This window comes from Lobosporangium transversale (assembly GCF_002105155.1).
Source record: "Lobosporangium transversale strain NRRL 3116 chromosome Unknown BCR41scaffold_3, whole genome shotgun sequence".
Taxonomy (NCBI): domain Eukaryota; kingdom Fungi; phylum Mortierellomycota; class Mortierellomycetes; order Mortierellales; family Mortierellaceae; genus Lobosporangium; species Lobosporangium transversale.
This window is the reverse complement of record NW_019028981.1, coordinates 459,046-477,519: the sequence shown is the minus strand read 5'-3', so window position 1 is coordinate 477,519 and position 18,474 is coordinate 459,046. Positions and strand designations below refer to the sequence as shown.

Sequence of the window (18,474 nt, the reverse complement as noted above, 5' to 3'; positions counted from 1 at the left end):
TCACATTCAGAGCTCTTTTTGTTATTTATTTTCACGTTTTATTCACCATTTATTTAAAAACATAACGCATATTCACACGATGATGGCACTTGACGTGGGTATCCTTGACTCTTTTTATTATCCAGACTTTATGTCCTATAAGCTCGCGCTTTACGATTTGTCGTCAATAAGGCTGTTCCAGTTGATGGGTTTCTGGCCATGTTCCTCTAAATACTTGTTTGCCTTTGAAAAATGATTGCAGTCAAAAAAACCACGATGCGCGCTAAGAGGAGAAGGATGAACACTCTGCAATACCAAGTGCTTTTTCTTATCCACAAGTGTACCACGATTCTGTGCATCTTTACCCCACATTAAGAACACTACATTTCGGCGTTGATCACTGACTATCTTGATAACAGCATCCAACAATTTTTCCCAACCTCGCCCTTTATGTGAGTTAGCCTGGTGAGCACGTACTGTCATAGCAGCGTTGACCATCAACACTCCTTGACGGGCCCATGACTCCAAATAACCATGATCAGGGATCTGGAAACCTGGCACATCTTTTTCAAGAAGCTTGAACATGTTGAGAAGCGAAGGAGGCGGTCGGACAGGCTTTTTAACACTAAAGCACAGTCCATGGGCCTGGCCATCTCCGTGATATGGATCTAATTATTACAAAAAGGAAAAATACTTAGAATCATTGACAAGCAATTGAGTTATAAATAAATAAAAAAAGGATAGTTACAAACCTTGACCCAAGATCACAACGCGCACAAGAGGCAGAGGAGTAAATCTAGACCAACTATAAATGTCGGCTCTTGGGGGAAAGATCTTCTGTCCGCTAATCTCCTCTTTCATTAAAAACTTCTTCAGCTAAATTAAAAATAAAAATATATATACAATTGATGAGTTCATTTTCCTTATTTTTTTTTAAACGTGACAACTAAAACATTTCTTCTCAACATCACGTACCTCGATGAAGTAAGGCTTAGTGAACTCACTTTGGAGCGCACGCAGCCATGTTGGATCTATAGTCTCTTGCTCAAGTTTCAACAGAGCCTTTTTATCACCAGGAAGGCCTTGAAGGATATCAGGCCGTGGCTTAGACGACGAAGCAGATGATGACTCCTCGGTTTCAGTGCTGGAGGATGCATCAGTAGTAGCCGTGGTATTATCGCTGGCAATCGTCGCTGCAGGGGCCTTAGGTTTAATTGCCCAGTCTAACAAGGATGTCTGTTTAGTAGGGGCTGAGGACGCCGATTTTCCGGCATTGAGACGCTTAGATGCACTTGCATCATCACCAGCGGAATCAAGTGGTCGCTTGGCCTGGCTCATGAAGATTCTCTTGGATTGGTTGAATGTGAACGGATGAATGAACGAGGACGAGCACCTCAGATAGTTCAACAGCATTGTTGAAAATGCGGTGGCAAAATCACAAAAGTAGAACGCGATCCAAGCCACTCACTAAAGTTGTATATAATATAGAAAGACTTCTTATTCGAACCAAGGAGCCTACTGGATGAGTCACGGGGCTGTAGGTTTCTAGATTGCCTCTGTTTGGCTAGATGATGATAAGTCGCCTAGGTCAAGTTCTGGGATGGTTGCAAAATCATGATATGGCATTTCTATTGACAATATTCATTGTCTGGTCCTGTCAGCCCCTTAATTTGACATCTCGGACATTTCGGTTTTAACATTCCAGCTTCGCCCTCTTTGTACTCTAAATAAAAAAAAATAAAATACATCATAAACGTTGATCTCGACGGAAAAAAGAACAAAGTCGAGACAAGTCCATTAGGTCAAGCCTCTGGTTCCTTACAAAGGGGGTCTCTTCTAGCGGCAATTAGACCTAAACTGCGTTTTAGATGGAGTTTTTGTCTTCAACTTTTTGCCCGCCTACAATCCCCGCGATCCACATTTTTCGATGTCCTAAAATTTCCGTCTTTTGAAAAAGAAATGATAAAAGAGAGAAGAGAATGTTAGTGCATCTTTCTTCTTTTTTTTTTTGTTCATTCATCTTTGTTCTCATTCCATCAGCAAACGCCTGTTAGGTCTCTTCGGTCTATTATTCATAAAATACCAAAGACTTAGGACCGTACAAACCCACACTATCAATTCCAACTTCCAAAAAGTAAACCGCAATACCAATGACCAGCGAAACCACTGAACGCATCACTGTGCAACCAAAACCTATTACTAACGAGAACTTTGCTCGTTGGGGTCAGGTCGTTCGTCTACCGGATACAGACCCAAATGCAGTCCAGGTTAACCAAGGTAAATTTAAAAAAAAAAAAAAAAAAAAAAAAATCTTTCTTGGCTTCTGATCTACGATTCGGACAGGACACTTCATATTTATAGAGGCAATTGATTTTATTTAATTTTTTTTAAAAAAACAAAGGCACCGCGCAAAAGTTTTCACATCTTGCCGAGTTCGTCAATTTGCGCCCACCAAAGACAGACAGTGCGAACCCTAACAAGTCGTTAGACTCAGCTACAGCCAACATTGCAATCTTCAAGTGCTATAAACCTGTCGCCACCCCTCAATTCGGAATCAAGTTGTTGGAGCGCCATCCATACTCTTCACAAATGTTTATGCCCATGGGAGGTGATGGTAATGGGAGCTATGTCGTCGTCACAGCAGAAAATGGACCAGACGACAAGCCCATTTTGAGCACATTGGAAGCCTTTAGGTGTGACAACACACTTGGCATCAACTATAAACCCAACGTCTGGCACCATCCCATGATTGTGATTGAGAAGCCCGTCCAGTTCATGACCATTACCTATGAATCTGGTGTAGCTCTTGAAGATTGCGAGGAATACTGGTTCACAAAGGAGAGTGGATCAGAAGATGGTATCGCAGCCTTGATTCAGTTGGCATAATTTTTTTTTAATAAAAACCAATTCTCTATTAACTGTATATGGATGCTACTATAGCCATTGATATCGAACATGGAAATGAGAGGATAGTCATTATGGCGTTAAAGCAATGATTGTTCAATCTCTTAGCTAGTATTTGGGCGTAATGAGGTCAACAATATCTTGGAGGGTTTGTGCCTTGTCTACTGCCTCAACCGGGACATCGAGCGATTCGATTTTTTTCTCCAGCTCATCAAGCAATTGATATGTTTTGAAAACATCCATACCCAAATCCAATTTGAGGCTACTTTGAAGGTTGATCTGGGCCCTATCTGCCAGCTCATTGATTTGCATGACTTCTGCAACTGTTGTGAAAACCAAATCATGAAGTGTAGTTGCCTCTGGTGTTGGAGGCGATCGAGGCGGCGAAGAGAATAAACGCGAAGAATGGCAATCAAGTCTAGCGCCGAATACTGGAGCCATTGCTTTGCATCCTTTATTTCTGGCAAAGACAATGGCAGTTGTGCGGGCAACACGGAGCATGGTGAGAATTGGAATAAGATTTTCTCCGCTAATTCAATCAGTCAGTGTGTGAATTCGTCTGAGCACGAATTTCTTGTCCTCGGAGATTGAGCCTCACAATCCAACAGCTGACATGTGTACGTACAAGTACCAACCCTTTTTGCAACGTCCAAAGCAACTATCTCCAATGGCAGTAACACCTGCAGAAGAAGCAAGCCTCCTACCATGTTCGCTCATGTAAATGGCCATGAGAACCCATGTTGGACAATCAGTGACAAATAATGCATTTGATTGCTGCAATCAAAACGATAATGCGAATGCTCAATAAGGATGTCTTGGGAAAACCTTTGAGTGGTAGCATTGTGAACACATTGATCTAAAAGATCCCAATCGCTAGCATATAAGACGCTTTTGAGTGACTGAATGAACTCCGTACTCTGTATCCCACCCATTTGATTGCTAGCGACATTTGCTGTCAATTGACCTGATATTGCTTTGATAAATGTAGAATTGACACTTGTGTGCTGGGCACTTATAACAAAAAAAAATTATGAAGGCACAAGAATATACCAACTTGAATTCTGCATTTAGAAGACATCTCAGGCCGACTGTAATACTAAATGCCAAAATATAGACTTTACTCCAAGAACATGATCAAAGGTTCTTTTGTAAAGGAAAAATATAAAATATATACGAAAATTTCATTTCTATCCCATTCTGTCATCATATTCCTATTTCAACATTACTATTGCTGTAACGCAGCAACAACCGGCTCACATCGTCCACAGAGTGCGTCTTCCGCTGTAGAAGTGAACGTCCAACAGCGAGGACACTTGTGCTTCGCTGCCTTGCGCAACACCATCTTGCAAGATCCTACTCTAGGAATCAACACGTCCCTCACGAACACGTTCTCTGCACTCGTCTGTGTGAGCGATGATGTAGAGAAGGAATCTGGCAATTGTACAACAACGGCGTCCGAGATAATAAATAATTTCTTCAAGTCATCCTCATATGACTGCAAAAGCTTCTTGAGCGACACCTTGTTGACAATGCTGCTAATGCTACTGATTGAGTCTTTATGCAACGATACTTCGGATTCAGTCTCATTGAATGCTTCATTTACTTGAATCTCCATTGTGGCCTCTAATGAAGAGCGGATGATCTTGGCTGTACGGGCCTGCTCCAGAAGTTGGTTTGCTTCTGTACGAAGCTGCTTCAGGACTGAAAACTCTTCTCTCAGCTGAACATTATTCCAGGATTCGGGTGTATCCAGCCACCCAGATCGGAATACAGTAGGCTGAGGAGTGATGAAACAATCGCGGTAGTGCTCATAGACTTCTTCGCCAAGATGTGGCGCCAAGGGGGCAATACTCCTTGTAAACGCGTTCAACGTCTAGGATATAACCCATACAAGGAGAATTAATGTTGAAAGATGTTAGAGGATACCAAAGACAAGAGCGTTACAGCAGGAGCAGTAAGAAGCAGCAGCTTACATGGAATAGAACGGTTTGAATGGCACGACGCTGGATGCTTTGCTCAGCATCAGAGTAGAGGCTGTCCTTAATCACATCCAGATAGAATGATGAAAGGGTCGTACTTGTGAAATACTGCAGCTGCGTAAATACTAAAAAAAGAAAAGAAAAGAAAAGAAAAAATTAACACAGTATCAGATTCCATTATGATTCTAACGCAGCATAGTTCTTACCCTTATTGAACATGTACTCGTCGTAAGCGGCATTCACGTTCTTAGAAAACTGATAAACCTCGGACAACATAAATTGGTCTAGCCTTGAAAGTCTCTCATAAGGTACCTGCAGATCCTCCTTGAAGCCATTCAAGTTACCTAACATGAATCGTGCAGTGTTTCTGAATTTACGAATACTCTCTACGACCTGTGTTAAAATCGTTTTTCCAATCGCAATATCCTTTGTGTACTCTGATGATGCTGCCCAGAGACGGAGCACATCTGTTCCATATGCGGGATCCTTCTGTAAATTCTTGCCACCATGGATAACCACTGCCGGGTCAACTGTGTTTCCAAGGGACTTGCTCTGCTTGAAACCTTTAGCATCCAACAAGAATCCATGTGTAATCAATGTTCCATAAGGGGCTTTGCCCGTTAGGGCCACTGATGTCAATAATGATGACTGGAACCAACCGCGATGCTGATCAGAACCCTCTGCATAAACATCTGCTACATATGGCAGATGAGGACGAGACATCTTTTCCTCAATCATAGTCCAGCTCGTACCGCTATCGAACCAAACATCCATAGTATCATAGCCGCGGCGATACGTCTTCCCATTGTTCCTATACTCTGGTGCGAGTAGCTCTTCTGTCGACATGGTCCACCAAGCGTCTGTTCCATGTTCCTTCACAATATCAACAATATGTTGTACGGAGGCATCGGTTAAAAGCGGCTCATCTGTATCAACTTCATACAATACTGGGATGGGAACACCCCAGGATCGCTGACGAGAAATACACCACTCTGTCCTTGATTGTACAAATCCTTCCAGACGACGGCGTGACGGCTCTGGGATAATTTTGACCGTTTCAATCGCCTTGAGGGCGTCTTCTTTGATGGACCCAACGTTGGCGAACCACTGAGAAGTTGCTCTAAGGATCACTGGTTTTTTTGTACGCCAATCGTAAGGGTATTTATGAACGTACAATTGCTCCTGAATCAAGCTACCTTTGGCTGTAAGCATTTCAATCACTTTGGCTGTTCCATCCGTCTGGACTTGCAGACCTTCTAACTCAGGGCCTGCCTCCGCTGTGAACTTCCCGATATTGTCCACAGGACAAAATGCTTCAATATTCAAGGATAAACAAGCTTTATAATCTTCCATTCCATGGCCAGGGGCTGTGTGAACCAGACCTGATCCCGAATCAGCGGTAACATAGTCGGCAGTAATGAATGGATGCGTTGCAGCTGTCAATGGGTGGTTGTATGTGGTACGGACAAGATCTTGGCCTAAAATCTCCCCAATAGGCTCCAAGGTCACTTCTGGCCTCACTTCAGAAGCTCCAGCACTTCCTGTCGTTGATGGGTTAAATCGCTTCTTCATTTCCTCCATGCGATCCGTTGCAGCGAGATAGACAGTGTTTGGGCTCGAGAAGTTGCTGGCACGGAACAAAGTGTAGCTGAGTTTTGGGTGAACTGCTACACATCGGTTGGCAGGCAAGGTCCATGGAGTAGTTGTCCAGACAACTGCCTGCAAGGAGACATCCTTGGGCAGAGCCTCAGACAACTTCTTGGCTATAATTCGTTTCAGATAAATAAATATAAAGTATTTAGCTACTGCAAATTCTTTGCTATACTATCAGAGCCTGCAAGAAAATGAATCAAAATAATAATAGTAATAGTAATAATAGTAATAATAATAAAAATTACAGGGTTGATTTATCTCGAAGCTAACCCACGCAGAACGACTCTTGTGATCATCTTTATACTCAAGTTCTGATTCTGCAAGGGCAGTTTGGGATGAAGGAGACCAGTAGACGGGCTTGTTGGCACGGTAAATCAATCCTTTCCGCATCATCTCATGAAATACTTTCAGTTGTCGAGTCTCGAAATCTTTATCCATTGTCAGATATCCATTATCAAAATCCCCCATGATACCATACGACAGGAACTCGCGCTTCTGAACATCGATCGCTGCACGGGCAGATGTCTGAGCTACTGTTCTGATATCCATTGGCGAGAGAAGGGATTTATCCTTCAACTTGAGCTCTGCCAGGGCTTTCAATTCGATCGGCAAACCATGACAATCCCATCCTGGGCGATAACTAAATAAAAAATCTCATGTCATCTATTAGAGCCAGTCCCCGGACGGGGGTAAAGTACCATCCATCATAAAAAAAGATGGCTATAACTTGAAAACAGCAAACTTTCTCTATCGTAACGACAGATTTAACGAATGAGAAGGCCGAACCTACTCTACTTTGAACCCTCGCATGACTCGATAGCGGTTAACGAAATCCTTGATTAGCTTGTTGAGTGCATGTCCCAGGTGGAGATGTCCGTTCGCATATGGTGGTCCATCATGTAGGACAAAGAGATCTCCAGGATTGTTCTCACGCTGGTATAAAAAAGAATTATGTTGAACCCAGATAGTTAACCGACTATGCGCTCCTTCCTTTCATTTATCAGTAAAATCCGAATTTGCTCGGATTTCGAACAAAACCCCTGCACAATTACCTGCCACGGGTACAGATCTGTAGTGCATCGCTGACGAAATCCTGCCTCCCGTGTCACATTCTCGTATCGGAGAGGAAATGCGGTTTTTGGAAGTAATAAGGTTGACGAAAACCTTGATTCGGGCCTATCCTTGGCTGCTTGCCTGGCTACTGCGGGCGCTGATCCTGTAGCCGATGTAGCTGCATTAGGTGCTGTCTTTGATGATGTAGCCATGAAACGAAACAAACTAGCTCTGCATCCTGTCGTTTGGGTGTATGGAGAGATGTTATTAGAAGTATTGATCAACACCAAACTTGATCGCGTGTCTACATTACGCGTTGAAAGGTTGCCCCTGGAGCAAAAGTTGCCAAAGGTTCTATTAGTTGAAATGGCCTTGATCATTGTGAGTGAATGTAGGCTCGAATCCAGTCAGAGAAGGAAGCTTGCATTCTATACGTGCAAGCCAAAATTTGTTGCCTTTTACGGGCAACGACATTTTGCTTCTCAGGCCTTCTACTATGCTCTGTCGATCATGTGATTTTTGTTTTTTTTTTTGTTCCTGAATATCGGCCCATTCATCGCTCCAACTATTCATCAACCCTCACCGCGCTATAAGACAACTCTTTCTGTCAATACCACCTATTTACACCTTTTGTAGGCTTGTCATCCATATACTTGCTTTCACACGCGTCATGTCTCATTATCTTGTAGAGTAGACCATCTAACTGTCAAATAAAACTAACTGTCAAATAAAATAACCTTCAGTACATACTATCATCATGAACATGAACCTTCTGATGGCGCAGCTTGTTGCTATGCCGGGGACGAAAATACAGAAGGTCCTGGCTATACTTGAGGCGCTTCAATGGTCACTGTTCTATTTCTTTGCTCAGTGCTTACTTCAAAGATTGAATTGATCTCAGAAAAGGTTTCCCGATTTTACGCAAAAAAAGGTCCCGCGTATCTTATTAGAGTTTGGGATGCCAAGGAAATGGCGAAATTCTCAAGAGCATCTTTCTTTGAGGCAGCCTTGGACGTGGTAACAAAGCAGGTTTGCCAAGAAATTAATAGTGCTGAATAGACAATCGCTTCAAAACTCCATCTACGAAGCTTACCCGTCAACAGCTAGAAGATTTTTCACTGGAAAACATCTCAATGTGCCTGTATAAAAAGACTCTATACTTCATCTCCTTCCTGAGATCCATAACACAGTTAAACCAACATACTGGGCGTGATCTGACAGTCATTATTCCAACCATAGGTAGCATAATCCTTAACCTTCGTAACCGTAGCTGCAACAAACTGCAGATTGCCTTCGGTCTCTTCTTATTCAGCCATGGAGCTCCAAGAAAAGTCATTGAGGTCCTTTGCCTAGCTGGTTTATCGGTGTCTCCATGGACTATAGATCGAGCATTGGAATCACTGGGAAAGGATTCTGCAGGACAAGTACGGAGGAATATAGGGATGGAATTCTGTTTCCTGGTTTATGACAACATCAATTTCGCCACTCAGAAGTGCGATCAGCGGTCGAATAATGTTGACAGCTTTGAGAGTGGCACGACTGCGACGATGGTGGTGGGCGAAGATCCAGGAAACCAGAATCAGCGGACCTATGCGGAGACTTACGGGAAACTCAAAGCGGATGACCTTATGTCTGATACCGAAAATGCAAAGCACCTCGACTTTGTTTATCAAATATTCTCTCCGAGGTATTGTGATGTGAATTTGCTGCATGCAGGGTTTTTGAAAACAGTTACGGCTGGAAAAATGGATCAAAATTGATGTTCATATTGCTGCTGTAGGTTTTGCATTGCCGTGTCCAGACCTTTGAAGGTTGTGTGCTTCCTGCGCTAGAGAAAGACCTACTTCCTCTAATAAAGACACGAAGATATCTACTACCATCGATGCCCATCAACCAGTCAAGCGTGGATGGAAATATGCAAGTCCTAGAGGAGATCGTTCGCCATCTCTAATTAAATCAAGATTGGTTCAAACACAAGCAAATCATCACGGCTGGGGACCTCCTCGCCACTGTCCAGATCAGGACTGCAAAGAAGTTACGGCGGGACGACACAAGCAACTACAATAAGCTACTATGGGTAACACCGGTGCCACAACTGTTCCACCTACAAATATCGCTCGCAGGAACAATCCTCAACAATCATTACGGCGATAAAGACACCGCTGGGCCGCTAGCGTTCAATGCAGCATTGCTAGGAAGAAAGAGAGTCAACATTAAAAAAATAGACTTCCATGCTGTCGACGAGCTGCTGCACCATACATTTGATGCAATGGTCCTCCGATTATGGCAACTGGAGCTGGTGACTGGGGATTTGGCAACGCTTGGTAAGGCTTGTACTAAGGAAGAGCTATCCCGTCTGGTCGGCGAGAAAGTATCCCTCATTATCTCCAAATATCTGGATCTGGATTTACCAAAGAGTGCAATGTGGCCACAAGGAACGCCTCTCTCTTTCTCAGAGACATGATGTGGTACCTGGAGCTAGCAAATGCTATTAGGGCTGGTGATGTAGGACGCATTGAAGAAGACTTGCAATGGATCACAGTAATGCTTCAAGGCAGCCTAGCAGCAAAGTATGCTTATGAACTGCTACACCTGCATTGCGGAATTAACTATAGGTATTCAGATCAGATGAAAAAGGCGGTGCTACAGCGTTTTTAATTGTTTTATTAAAATTGTTCCAATGAATAAAAAAAATTATCCAAAGGTAAGTTAAAAAGCTGACCGAAAAGGGCTGAGAAATTTATCCAAGTGTTTGCAAATTTTGTCTAAGTGGTCATGCGAAATTAACCATGAATTTTGTGGGACATGAAAAGGACATGGTATTTGGTTATCATGTTTGAAAAAATGGATAACTTATAGGATAATTTTATGAATAATGGAAAAATGCATCCCCCCGTCAGAATAAAAAATTGACCCCCGGCTGAGAATTCCCAAAACCCCCCCGTCAACTCGGAATTCTTACCCCCGTCCCCCCGTCAGAATTCCGAAGCACCCCCCGTAAAGATTCTCGAAAGGCAAATCTTAACCCCCCGTCAACATTTTGAGGCTGTTTTTTGGGTCTTATTTTCTGCTTTTGGTTGCATCTGTCTTTCTATTAAACTCAACGCTATTAAAGCCCTCTTACTTTTTATCTTATCATCAAAAACTTGACAGTAGAAAAATCAGCTAGACAGACACATGTTCCTTGATGAATGGCTCCCTCCCTAGTATTTTATTTATCTCTAGGCTCAGAACCTTCAGCAACTTTACATGCACCACACAAGCCCGATATAGTCATCGAAAAAAAAAAAAAAAAAAAAAAAAAAAAAAAGACTTTACACTATATAACACCACATGTCGCACAATCCAAATTATCTTCGCAATCAATGACATTTATTGTCTTAAATACAGATTGGGACAATGGGGCCTTTTACACTTACAGTGTGAGGGTACAGTTGGGCTCTTTTTTTTTTGACGTGTTTTACTGTCAACAAGCCACAAAGATGCTTGCATAAACTCAGGTCCAACTTTATGCTCTTGATTAGGAATGAAAAACGGTTCTCAATTTCAAAAAATAGCTCTAGAATGTTGACAGGGGGGTTAAGGATTACGTGGTTGCCGGGGGATAAGAATTCCGAATAAAGGTATGTTGACGGGGGGGGTTTTAGGAATTCTCAGCCGGGGGGGTGCATTTTTCCTTAGTCCGAGTTTGCTCCAGCCTGAGAAGCAAAATGTCGTTGCCCGTAAAAGGCAACAAATTTTGGCTTGCACGTATAGAATGCAAGCTTCCCGGAATTGCTATATTGCAATTGTATGAACTCTCCTGTTCCTTTCTTTCCTCCACGCTATCCGAGTGTTCCTACTGGATTCCACTGCCGTATGCTTTTGATTGAAGAGAAAGATTCATCTTAAAAGAATGAGCAAACACGAGCTTCAAGGGTCGTGGCGGTGCTGCCACGTTTCTTTCCTTTTTCGGGCTGTCAACAAATCAGGCCAAGGATTCAGGAACAAGAGGATCACTTCGATTTCTGATCTCCAGATCCATATTGTCTCATAGTTTAATTATTTGAAATATGCCATCATCAATTTAAAGAGAGTAGCTGGTCTCTAGTTTAGCAGACAAATATCTGCTACCATAGGAAAATCAGCAAAGAAGCCCATGTAGCCTCTTAAGCTCGTCACATAAAAGAACTATCCTTTACTGGACTCATATGCACTCCATGCAACTTTGTGAGGGAACAAACGGGCAAATTTATTGACAAAGGATGACTGGTGATGGCGAACGAGCGAATCACGCACGGAAGAATGAAAGGTGTAATCTGATAGAAAAAATAAGCGATGATAAATAATCTAGCACTTGGCGTCTGAAGCCTTGGTGTTGAGAATCAAGGCAACAATAAGACCATACAAAGCCAAAACTTCAGCGAAAATGAGAACGAGAATCTAGATTGTAGAAGAACACGCAATGAAGTAACACATTAGTATATATGGTACACTATACACCTTCTATCAAAGGGAACAGTCTGAAAATATAAGTGTCAGCTTGATGCTTCTTACCATTCCAGTAAAGAGCCTAGGCTGCTGAGCAGAGGCACGGACACCAGCATCACCCACAATTCCGACAGCAAAACCAGCAGCCATACCAGCCAAACCGACACTGAGACCAGCGCCTAATTGAATGAATCCCGCATACAACGACATTTGTTGGGAGACTATTGTGTATTAACGTGTTAGAAAAAAAAAAAAAAAAAAAAAAAAAAAAGAGAGAGAGAGAGAAATAAAACGTTTAGTTTATAGTTCCTTGATCCTAATTGCTAGTAAAGTGACCACGGACGTCTTGTTTCAAATTGATAACTATGTAATGAATAACTTACATCCGTTTCCGATAAGTACGGACACTACTAGTCCGTAAATACCGATAATACCGGCCATAATAATGGGCACAACACCCTTCATGATCAGATCAGGGCGAAGGACACCCATGGAGGTAAGGCCAACACCAGACTTGGCGGTACCATAGGCTGCACCAAAGCCTGTGAGACAAATAGTCAAGCGTGACATAAAAAGATCAAGGGGTTAGTTTGTCAGTCGATCATTTGGTCAGCAGGACATCTCATAAAATAACCGTTTTTTTTTTTTTTTTTTTTTTCGCTAGTTGCATCATATGGGGAAAAGAGGGGTGAAGCAATAAGCAATACATTAAATAAAAGTGCCTCGCACAACGACACAAAGAGTCTTTTTCAACTTTAGTGTCTTTTTCTAAATCTCAATCCATGGGGATGTATGATCCTCGCGGTCTATACTTTTACCCCTTTCTCTTGCTCTCAAAATGCTTTCCCTGCAAATACAGCGAGTTGTGAGGGTCCTGTGATCAAAGCGTGTATATCTTATACATCTTTCCTCGTCCAGGTCTGATCATCACAGATGCCCCCGATACTCGCATGACATTCGCATTGCTTTTTTTTTTTTTTTTTTTTTTCGTGAATGCCAAAATGTATGATGGATTTAAAAAAAAAATTCCTTCTGCATAGACAAGCTCTGTCATGACTCGTTCCATCAAACTCTGATCCAGTTAAGTAGTTATGACAAAACGCGATACAGATGCAGAGGGGAGATACGGGAATTTTTTTGCGCGCGAGTTTGATTATTTCAAAGGACAAACGAGAGTTGCTTATTTCTTTCTCCTTTGTACCCATAGAGGTATATTAAAAACTTACAGCAGAAGACGATGGCGGTGGTGGCACCCATAACCCCAAAGAAGGGGGAGTAGACAGGGCTATTAAAGGTATCAAAGAAAAGTATTGGTCAAGAGTGTGAGAACCAACTCTAGTCTCCAGCTTGGCAACCTTGCCCTGAGTATTTGCCGAGGACCCAAGTAGTGCCCATCAGTCTTGATTGTATGGTTGATGAAAAGAGAAAAATATAAATATTACCAGTACTCAGTAGGGACAAGAGGGGCAGACATGGCTATAAATGTGAAGAATGTACTGTGTATGGGTGATTAAAGTGCTAGGGGTTAATGAAAAGTGAAGAGAAAGAGGACGATTCGTATGATTGAGGGATGAAAAAGTGAAGCGTGCCCCATAGACGTCATGAATCTTGTGACAGATAGTCACGTGGAATATCCTGTAAGAAGGATGCTTCTATTGTAGCTTATCAGCACTTTAGACCTTGTATCTTAACAAAGTTTTACAGTATAGCCCGTTCCATTTGGTCGCGATCCCTTATATTTTTGAATACTCTTAAATGTATTGGCAGCCAATTGACTCGCTTGTTATTGCAAGTGGTGTGGCTGGTCATTAAAATTAATTTCAGTTTATTTTGTATCCACTAATCTGTCGAACCAGCTTAAAGGAATCTTTGCGCAAAGCCCTTTGTAGTCATAGGCGGGTCCGCCTCACCTAGAAGCTACCGAGTATAAAAGCCAAAGAAATTTCCTTCTTAATAAAGTCTTCAGTTTTCCCCACATGTCTTATTCTTCACCCGCAGTTCATCTTGCCATTTATCTTTTTCCCCTTTTCACAACAAGCATTTGTCTTCCGGTAACTCAGTTTGTGAGCTCACCTATAAAGCTCCCATCTTTTCTTTTGACATTCTATGGCGCTGTTTGTAGTCAAGGTTATTTGACTCTATTTTCTCTTGTCAATCTTGTTGACACTCTTTGTCCTGCCTTTTCCTGATTGTGTCTATCTTTCTGTCCCTTAAGCAAAGATATTTTTTACAACAATGCCACCAAACCAATTTATTATGATTAGGATATGTGGGGTCTATATGTTGTCTAAATAGTCCTCCCCATAAAAAAACACCATCTAGACCAAGCATAGAAATAAAGAGATTAGTCAAGAAAGCACTGTCAAGCTAATACTTGCAACTTTTTCAAGACGAAGGCCTTTCCCGACCTAGTCATGTTTGTAGTAGCTCATGAAAAATTTTTGACAGACAAATAGTAACCAGGGAGCAGAAGTGAGAATAGGATGTGGGTTCACACATCACATCCATGGGGCATTTATCCAAATTTGTATCAAAATAAAACTGCAAGTTTGTCTCGGGCACCATGGGGCATAGAGCTGTTAGTATGTCTGTATTATAAATTTTCATGTAACACGTGTACTGTGAAATATGCAACTGATCATATCCTATTGTTGTTGCCGGCTTGGTGTCTTTCCTCCCAACCTATCAGTGAGCATTGGTGCAACGCATATAAGGCACACAGGCTGTTGACGAGCCTACTTCTCACCTTCACCGTTTGACGCAGGTCAGGGTTGTGACGGTCTAGCGAAGAAAACGTAAGGGCATTAACAATACCAGGATCGCATTAGACGGTAGTTGTGGTATTTGCAAATGAGCATCGCCCTGGCTCATGGAATATGAGTCCAACGTTTTCAAGAAGTTTGGGGCCCCTCTTCCAGCTTATGTTTGCGTAGTCTTCATCTATCAGGCCTTCACCGGCTGCCTTTAAAACACGCCGTGTTAAGGAATCCTTGAGAAAGTTTCAATTCCTGGCTGAGATCTTCTTCATCTACGTCAGACTGCTGCTGTCTCTTCGTCTGGACTGTGTCATAGGCAAGTGGATTCAGAACAAGGCCATTGGTAAAATCGTTCCTTTGAGTTTGAACCGAGTTATACCTTTGTCTTGTGCCTGTAGGGGTACCTTGTCTTGATAGCCATGAAACATGCGATCTCCTTCAATGTCACAAAGAGAGCCTGTATCTAGACCTCTTTTGTTCCCTGTACACATTCAAACACTGCAGCCTTGGAAGGATTGTCGAGAGGATGTCAGTTAGGACGTGTTCAGACAGATACACATACCGAGGGGGGACGTAAGGAAGTCTGTTTTTTTTATTTCTTGTTGATTGTCATGGCGAAGGCTTGATTTGGTAAATGTAGATGATTGGAGAAGAGCTGTAAACAATACTCGAAATCCAAAAAGTTAAAACTTGTTGCTGAGAAACTTATTGTTTCGAGTTGTTCCAAATTCATCAGCCTTTTGTTTCGTTCTCTTTCATACACCTATAAATACGTCCTGCCTCCTTCTCTTTTTCCCTCTCTCTCTCTCTCTCTCTCATTTTACAACGACATTGCTTTCGCGCTCTCACCCGTACTCTTACACCCTCATCCCCTCACAGATCATAACTTTTTGCTTTCTTAAAGGTAAACTATCTCTACTCTAACAACTTCAGCTTCAATCTTTAGCCGCTTAAACCAACATTGCTTGCACTGTTTTACACTATACTTTCTCTAGATGGGTATTAAAGGACTCTATTCATACCTTTCAAGGAGAGACCTGCCACCAAAGGAGATTGATGTACATGAGCTTGCTGCTGAACCCCATTCATCTTTTGAGCTGGATCTGCTTGGCACTTTCCACAGCGATATACATAATATCATCCTAAGGAGATTCAGCTGGCAGAGTTCTTTCACTGCCTGCGGCCATGCTATGGCTAGTATCATTCGAAAGATCTTTGGTCCTCTTGCCACAGTGACGATACACATTGATGGGCCTCGCTGCGAAGAAAAAACGCGTGCCTATAGGGACCGAGATGCTAAGCGTACAGCAGCGGATGCAAAACTCGATACGCTCATAGCCAACATGGAAACCAAGTCCAATGAAGGCAAATGGGAATCTCGAAGCCATATGATTGCCATTAAAAAGAATCTTCGACAGCTCTTCACATTCAGTCATAACGAGAAGAGGGAGCTCGCGGCGCCATTCGGTCGATACAATAACTTTGTGATTTGCCATTGTAGAAATGAGGCTGATGTGTGTATTGCCGCCAAATGTACACCAACCAGTATCGCTGTGTCTGGGGACTCTGACCTTCTCATCTATCCTTCTATAAAAAGAGTTCTTCGTCCAATCCCTCGTCGCCATCACATGTTTGCACTCTATGAGAAACAAGAGGTCCTGCAAGCCCTTGGGTTTTCAAGGAACAGTCAACTCCTGGTCTATGGCATTATATCCGATAACGATTACACCCCAAATATCCCAACCTTTGGTCTTGCTACAAATGCTGAGATTATCTCCGCGCTCACTGACACTGATGCCGAAAAGTTGACGGTATCATATGTTCGTGAGGTCCATGCCCGTAGCCGTCGAACTCCTGCAGAAGGCCAGTTTGACCATTCAATTAATGTTTTCTTTGGTGGGATCCAAACCCAGGCCTCGCAGCAACCAACCGCTGAAAGATTCCTTCATTACCATGATAGAATGAGGACTGCGATATCTGCTAGGTACCAGAATAAAAATAATCAACCTCAACCCAGGTAAGCTCCTTCAAATGAACATTTTCCAAAGCATATACAAAAAAAAAAGTCATCTAACCCTTGACATTGTTGTTCCTAATTAGATTCTATATCCCTAAACGCGCAAAGCCGAATCGCTATCGGCCTGTTTTCCCTACCCAGAAAAAGGAACTTTCCCCTAAGAAATATGACCTGACCAACTGCAAACAACACGACCGTCCCGTCAGCTCCAGCCGTCAAAGAAAGTCCCCCAAAAAAAAGGAAAAGGAAAAAAAAGAGGATGACAAAGAAGAGGAGGTTAAGGAGGAAAAGAAGAAAAAAAAGAAGAACAAAGGGAAGGCCAAGTATATCAGAAAGACTGATAAGACCAGGAAAGTGAAGGAGGCTACTGCCGAGGACCGACGGTTGAAGAGGGCCCACCCCACTGTTGCATTAACTCTGGGCACGTTAAAGACATGTGTAGTTGCCAAGCTGGACTCTACTTCCGATCCCAATCTCAATCCCGAGCAACTTGCTGCAACAATTCAAGGGCTCATTCAATCATTTATTAAAATGTTGAATGAGGCACGGATTCGAGCTTTCTGGGCCTGCGCCTTGTGGATCGATAACCTGCTTACCACTGGGCCATCCAATCCAGCTGATCTCCCACAACTCCTAGATGAAGTTCTTGATACCAGGGACTTTATTTACGGCCTTGCTGCGTTGTTGTATCACGGAGTGATGAGTCCATTATCTAGGTATAGCAGGGAAGTGAAGAAAAAAGGCGAAGGGAACGTAGCCAAGCCGTCCCAGCTCAAAGCATACGAAAACTTCTATGCAAAGACAGGGCTTGGTCCTTTAAACCAGATCTATCCCGATTTGGTGATCAGCAAGTCGTCTCGGATGGTCATGGTCCCTGTTCAAGCAGCGCTAAGGTCTCACTATCGGAATGCGCAGGTAAATATAATATTATAATATTTTGAGGTTATCTTATAATATGTTTATAGAAATGTTCCTAATCATTTCTTCAATATAATGTCTAGTTTGACATAGATATTCCAGGCGATGGAAGAAGTTCCATCCAATTCTTTTTTGAGCAAAATGCAACTGCCAAAAAATATCTGGATTTCCCTACGTCTGCTTTCTCGCCTCGGTCTCTTTGCCTAACGGAAGCCTGTCTCCTGGATATATTATGGTCTAACCCAACAGTTCGAGAGGAAATAGCCCAATTGTTGGAACTAAAGATGAGTACCAAGGGGGCTGCAGAGGACAAGATCCTTAACCACAAGGGGATATTGTTGCAGGAGCTGTTTTCCTTGAAAGGATACAAGGACGTTGGACTGCAATCTGATGATGGTCCTAGAAGGAAACTACGGACATCGTTCTTTACAAACGGCCTTACCCTAACACTTCTTGCCTATGACACATCGAAGCAAAAAAGAGGTAGAGGTTCGCAAGCTGCCCAACCTTCGGATACTCAAAGATCTCAAGCAGTCCAGGCTTCTTCAAGTGCTCAGCAGGGATCCTCGTCTTCAGGCCATGGTGCAGGTGATGGTGGTGATGATGGAGACGACGACGGAAATGAAGATGACGATATCTTGCTGGGTATCAGCGATATTGACTTGCTGGAAGTTGATGAACCATTCTTAGATGGCGACGAGGGAGAAGAAGCAGCTGAAGAAGGTACATCGAGCACAAATCCACT

The 18,474-nt window shown here is 42.7% G+C and overlaps 8 protein-coding genes across 8 annotated transcripts; 4 read left to right on the top strand and 4 right to left on the bottom strand.

Annotated features, from left to right (window-relative positions):
- Nucleotides 1-150: 150 nt before the first annotated feature.
- Nucleotides 151-1,317, bottom strand: BCR41DRAFT_392173 (uracil-DNA glycosylase-like protein; the record flags this gene model as incomplete). Its single annotated transcript, XM_022028427.1, has 3 exons — nt 151-647; nt 732-855; nt 955-1,317. The coding sequence occupies 3 exons, from the start codon at nt 1,315-1,317 to the stop codon at nt 151-153; spliced, it is 984 nt and encodes a 327-aa protein (XP_021885421.1).
- Nucleotides 1,318-2,129: 812 nt separating this feature from the next.
- BCR41DRAFT_418732 (ureidoglycolate hydrolase) lies at nt 2,130-2,872 on the top strand (the record flags this gene model as incomplete). The annotated part of the gene is made up of 2 exons (XM_022029661.1): nt 2,130-2,256; nt 2,381-2,872. 2 exons carry the CDS (start codon nt 2,130-2,132, stop codon nt 2,863-2,865), a joined length of 612 nt encoding a protein of 203 aa, XP_021885420.1. The 3' UTR covers nt 2,866-2,872.
- A 26-nt stretch (nt 2,873-2,898) lies between these two features.
- Nucleotides 2,899-3,384, bottom strand: BCR41DRAFT_119040 (hypothetical protein; the record flags this gene model as incomplete). The annotated part of the gene is made up of 1 exon (XM_022019441.1): nt 2,899-3,384. The coding sequence occupies one exon, from the start codon at nt 3,382-3,384 to the stop codon at nt 2,992-2,994; it is 393 nt and encodes a 130-aa protein (XP_021885419.1). The 3' UTR covers nt 2,899-2,991.
- A 602-nt stretch (nt 3,385-3,986) lies between these two features.
- Nucleotides 3,987-7,978, bottom strand: BCR41DRAFT_345767 (tRNA synthetases class I-domain-containing protein). Its single transcript, XM_022022785.1, has 6 exons — nt 7,568-7,978; nt 7,306-7,448; nt 6,761-7,155; nt 5,069-6,625; nt 4,857-4,987; nt 3,987-4,756 (listed from the first exon to the last, which is right to left on the bottom strand). The coding sequence occupies exons 1-6, from the start codon at nt 7,946-7,948 to the stop codon at nt 4,109-4,111; spliced, it is 3,255 nt and encodes a 1,084-aa protein (XP_021885418.1). The 5' UTR covers nt 7,949-7,978; the 3' UTR covers nt 3,987-4,108.
- Nucleotides 7,979-8,325: 347 nt separating this feature from the next.
- On the top strand, nt 8,326-10,032 carry BCR41DRAFT_392170 (hypothetical protein; the record flags this gene model as incomplete). Its single annotated transcript, XM_022028426.1, has 5 exons — nt 8,326-8,420; nt 8,519-8,585; nt 8,759-9,232; nt 9,349-9,379; nt 9,530-10,032. 5 exons carry the CDS (start codon nt 8,326-8,328, stop codon nt 10,030-10,032), a joined length of 1,170 nt encoding a protein of 389 aa, XP_021885417.1.
- A 1,723-nt stretch (nt 10,033-11,755) lies between these two features.
- Nucleotides 11,756-13,598, bottom strand: BCR41DRAFT_345765 (vacuolar H+ ATP synthase-like protein 16 kDa proteolipid subunit). The gene is made up of 5 exons (XM_022022784.1): nt 13,481-13,598; nt 13,265-13,323; nt 12,422-12,580; nt 12,105-12,259; nt 11,756-11,990 (listed from the first exon to the last, which is right to left on the bottom strand). Exons 1-5 carry the CDS (start codon nt 13,510-13,512, stop codon nt 11,898-11,900), a joined length of 498 nt encoding a protein of 165 aa, XP_021885416.1. The 5' UTR covers nt 13,513-13,598; the 3' UTR covers nt 11,756-11,897.
- A 331-nt stretch (nt 13,599-13,929) lies between these two features.
- Nucleotides 13,930-14,523, top strand: BCR41DRAFT_345764 (hypothetical protein). The gene has a single exon (XM_022022783.1). It carries the CDS (start codon nt 14,015-14,017, stop codon nt 14,225-14,227), a length of 213 nt encoding a protein of 70 aa, XP_021885415.1. The 5' UTR covers nt 13,930-14,014; the 3' UTR covers nt 14,228-14,523.
- Nucleotides 14,524-15,407: 884 nt separating this feature from the next.
- Nucleotides 15,408-16,856, top strand: BCR41DRAFT_345759 (hypothetical protein). The gene has a single exon (XM_022022782.1). The coding sequence runs from the start codon at nt 15,790-15,792 to the stop codon at nt 16,813-16,815; it is 1,026 nt and encodes a 341-aa protein (XP_021885414.1). The 5' UTR covers nt 15,408-15,789; the 3' UTR covers nt 16,816-16,856.
- The last annotated feature ends 1,618 nt before the right edge of the window (nt 16,857-18,474 follow it).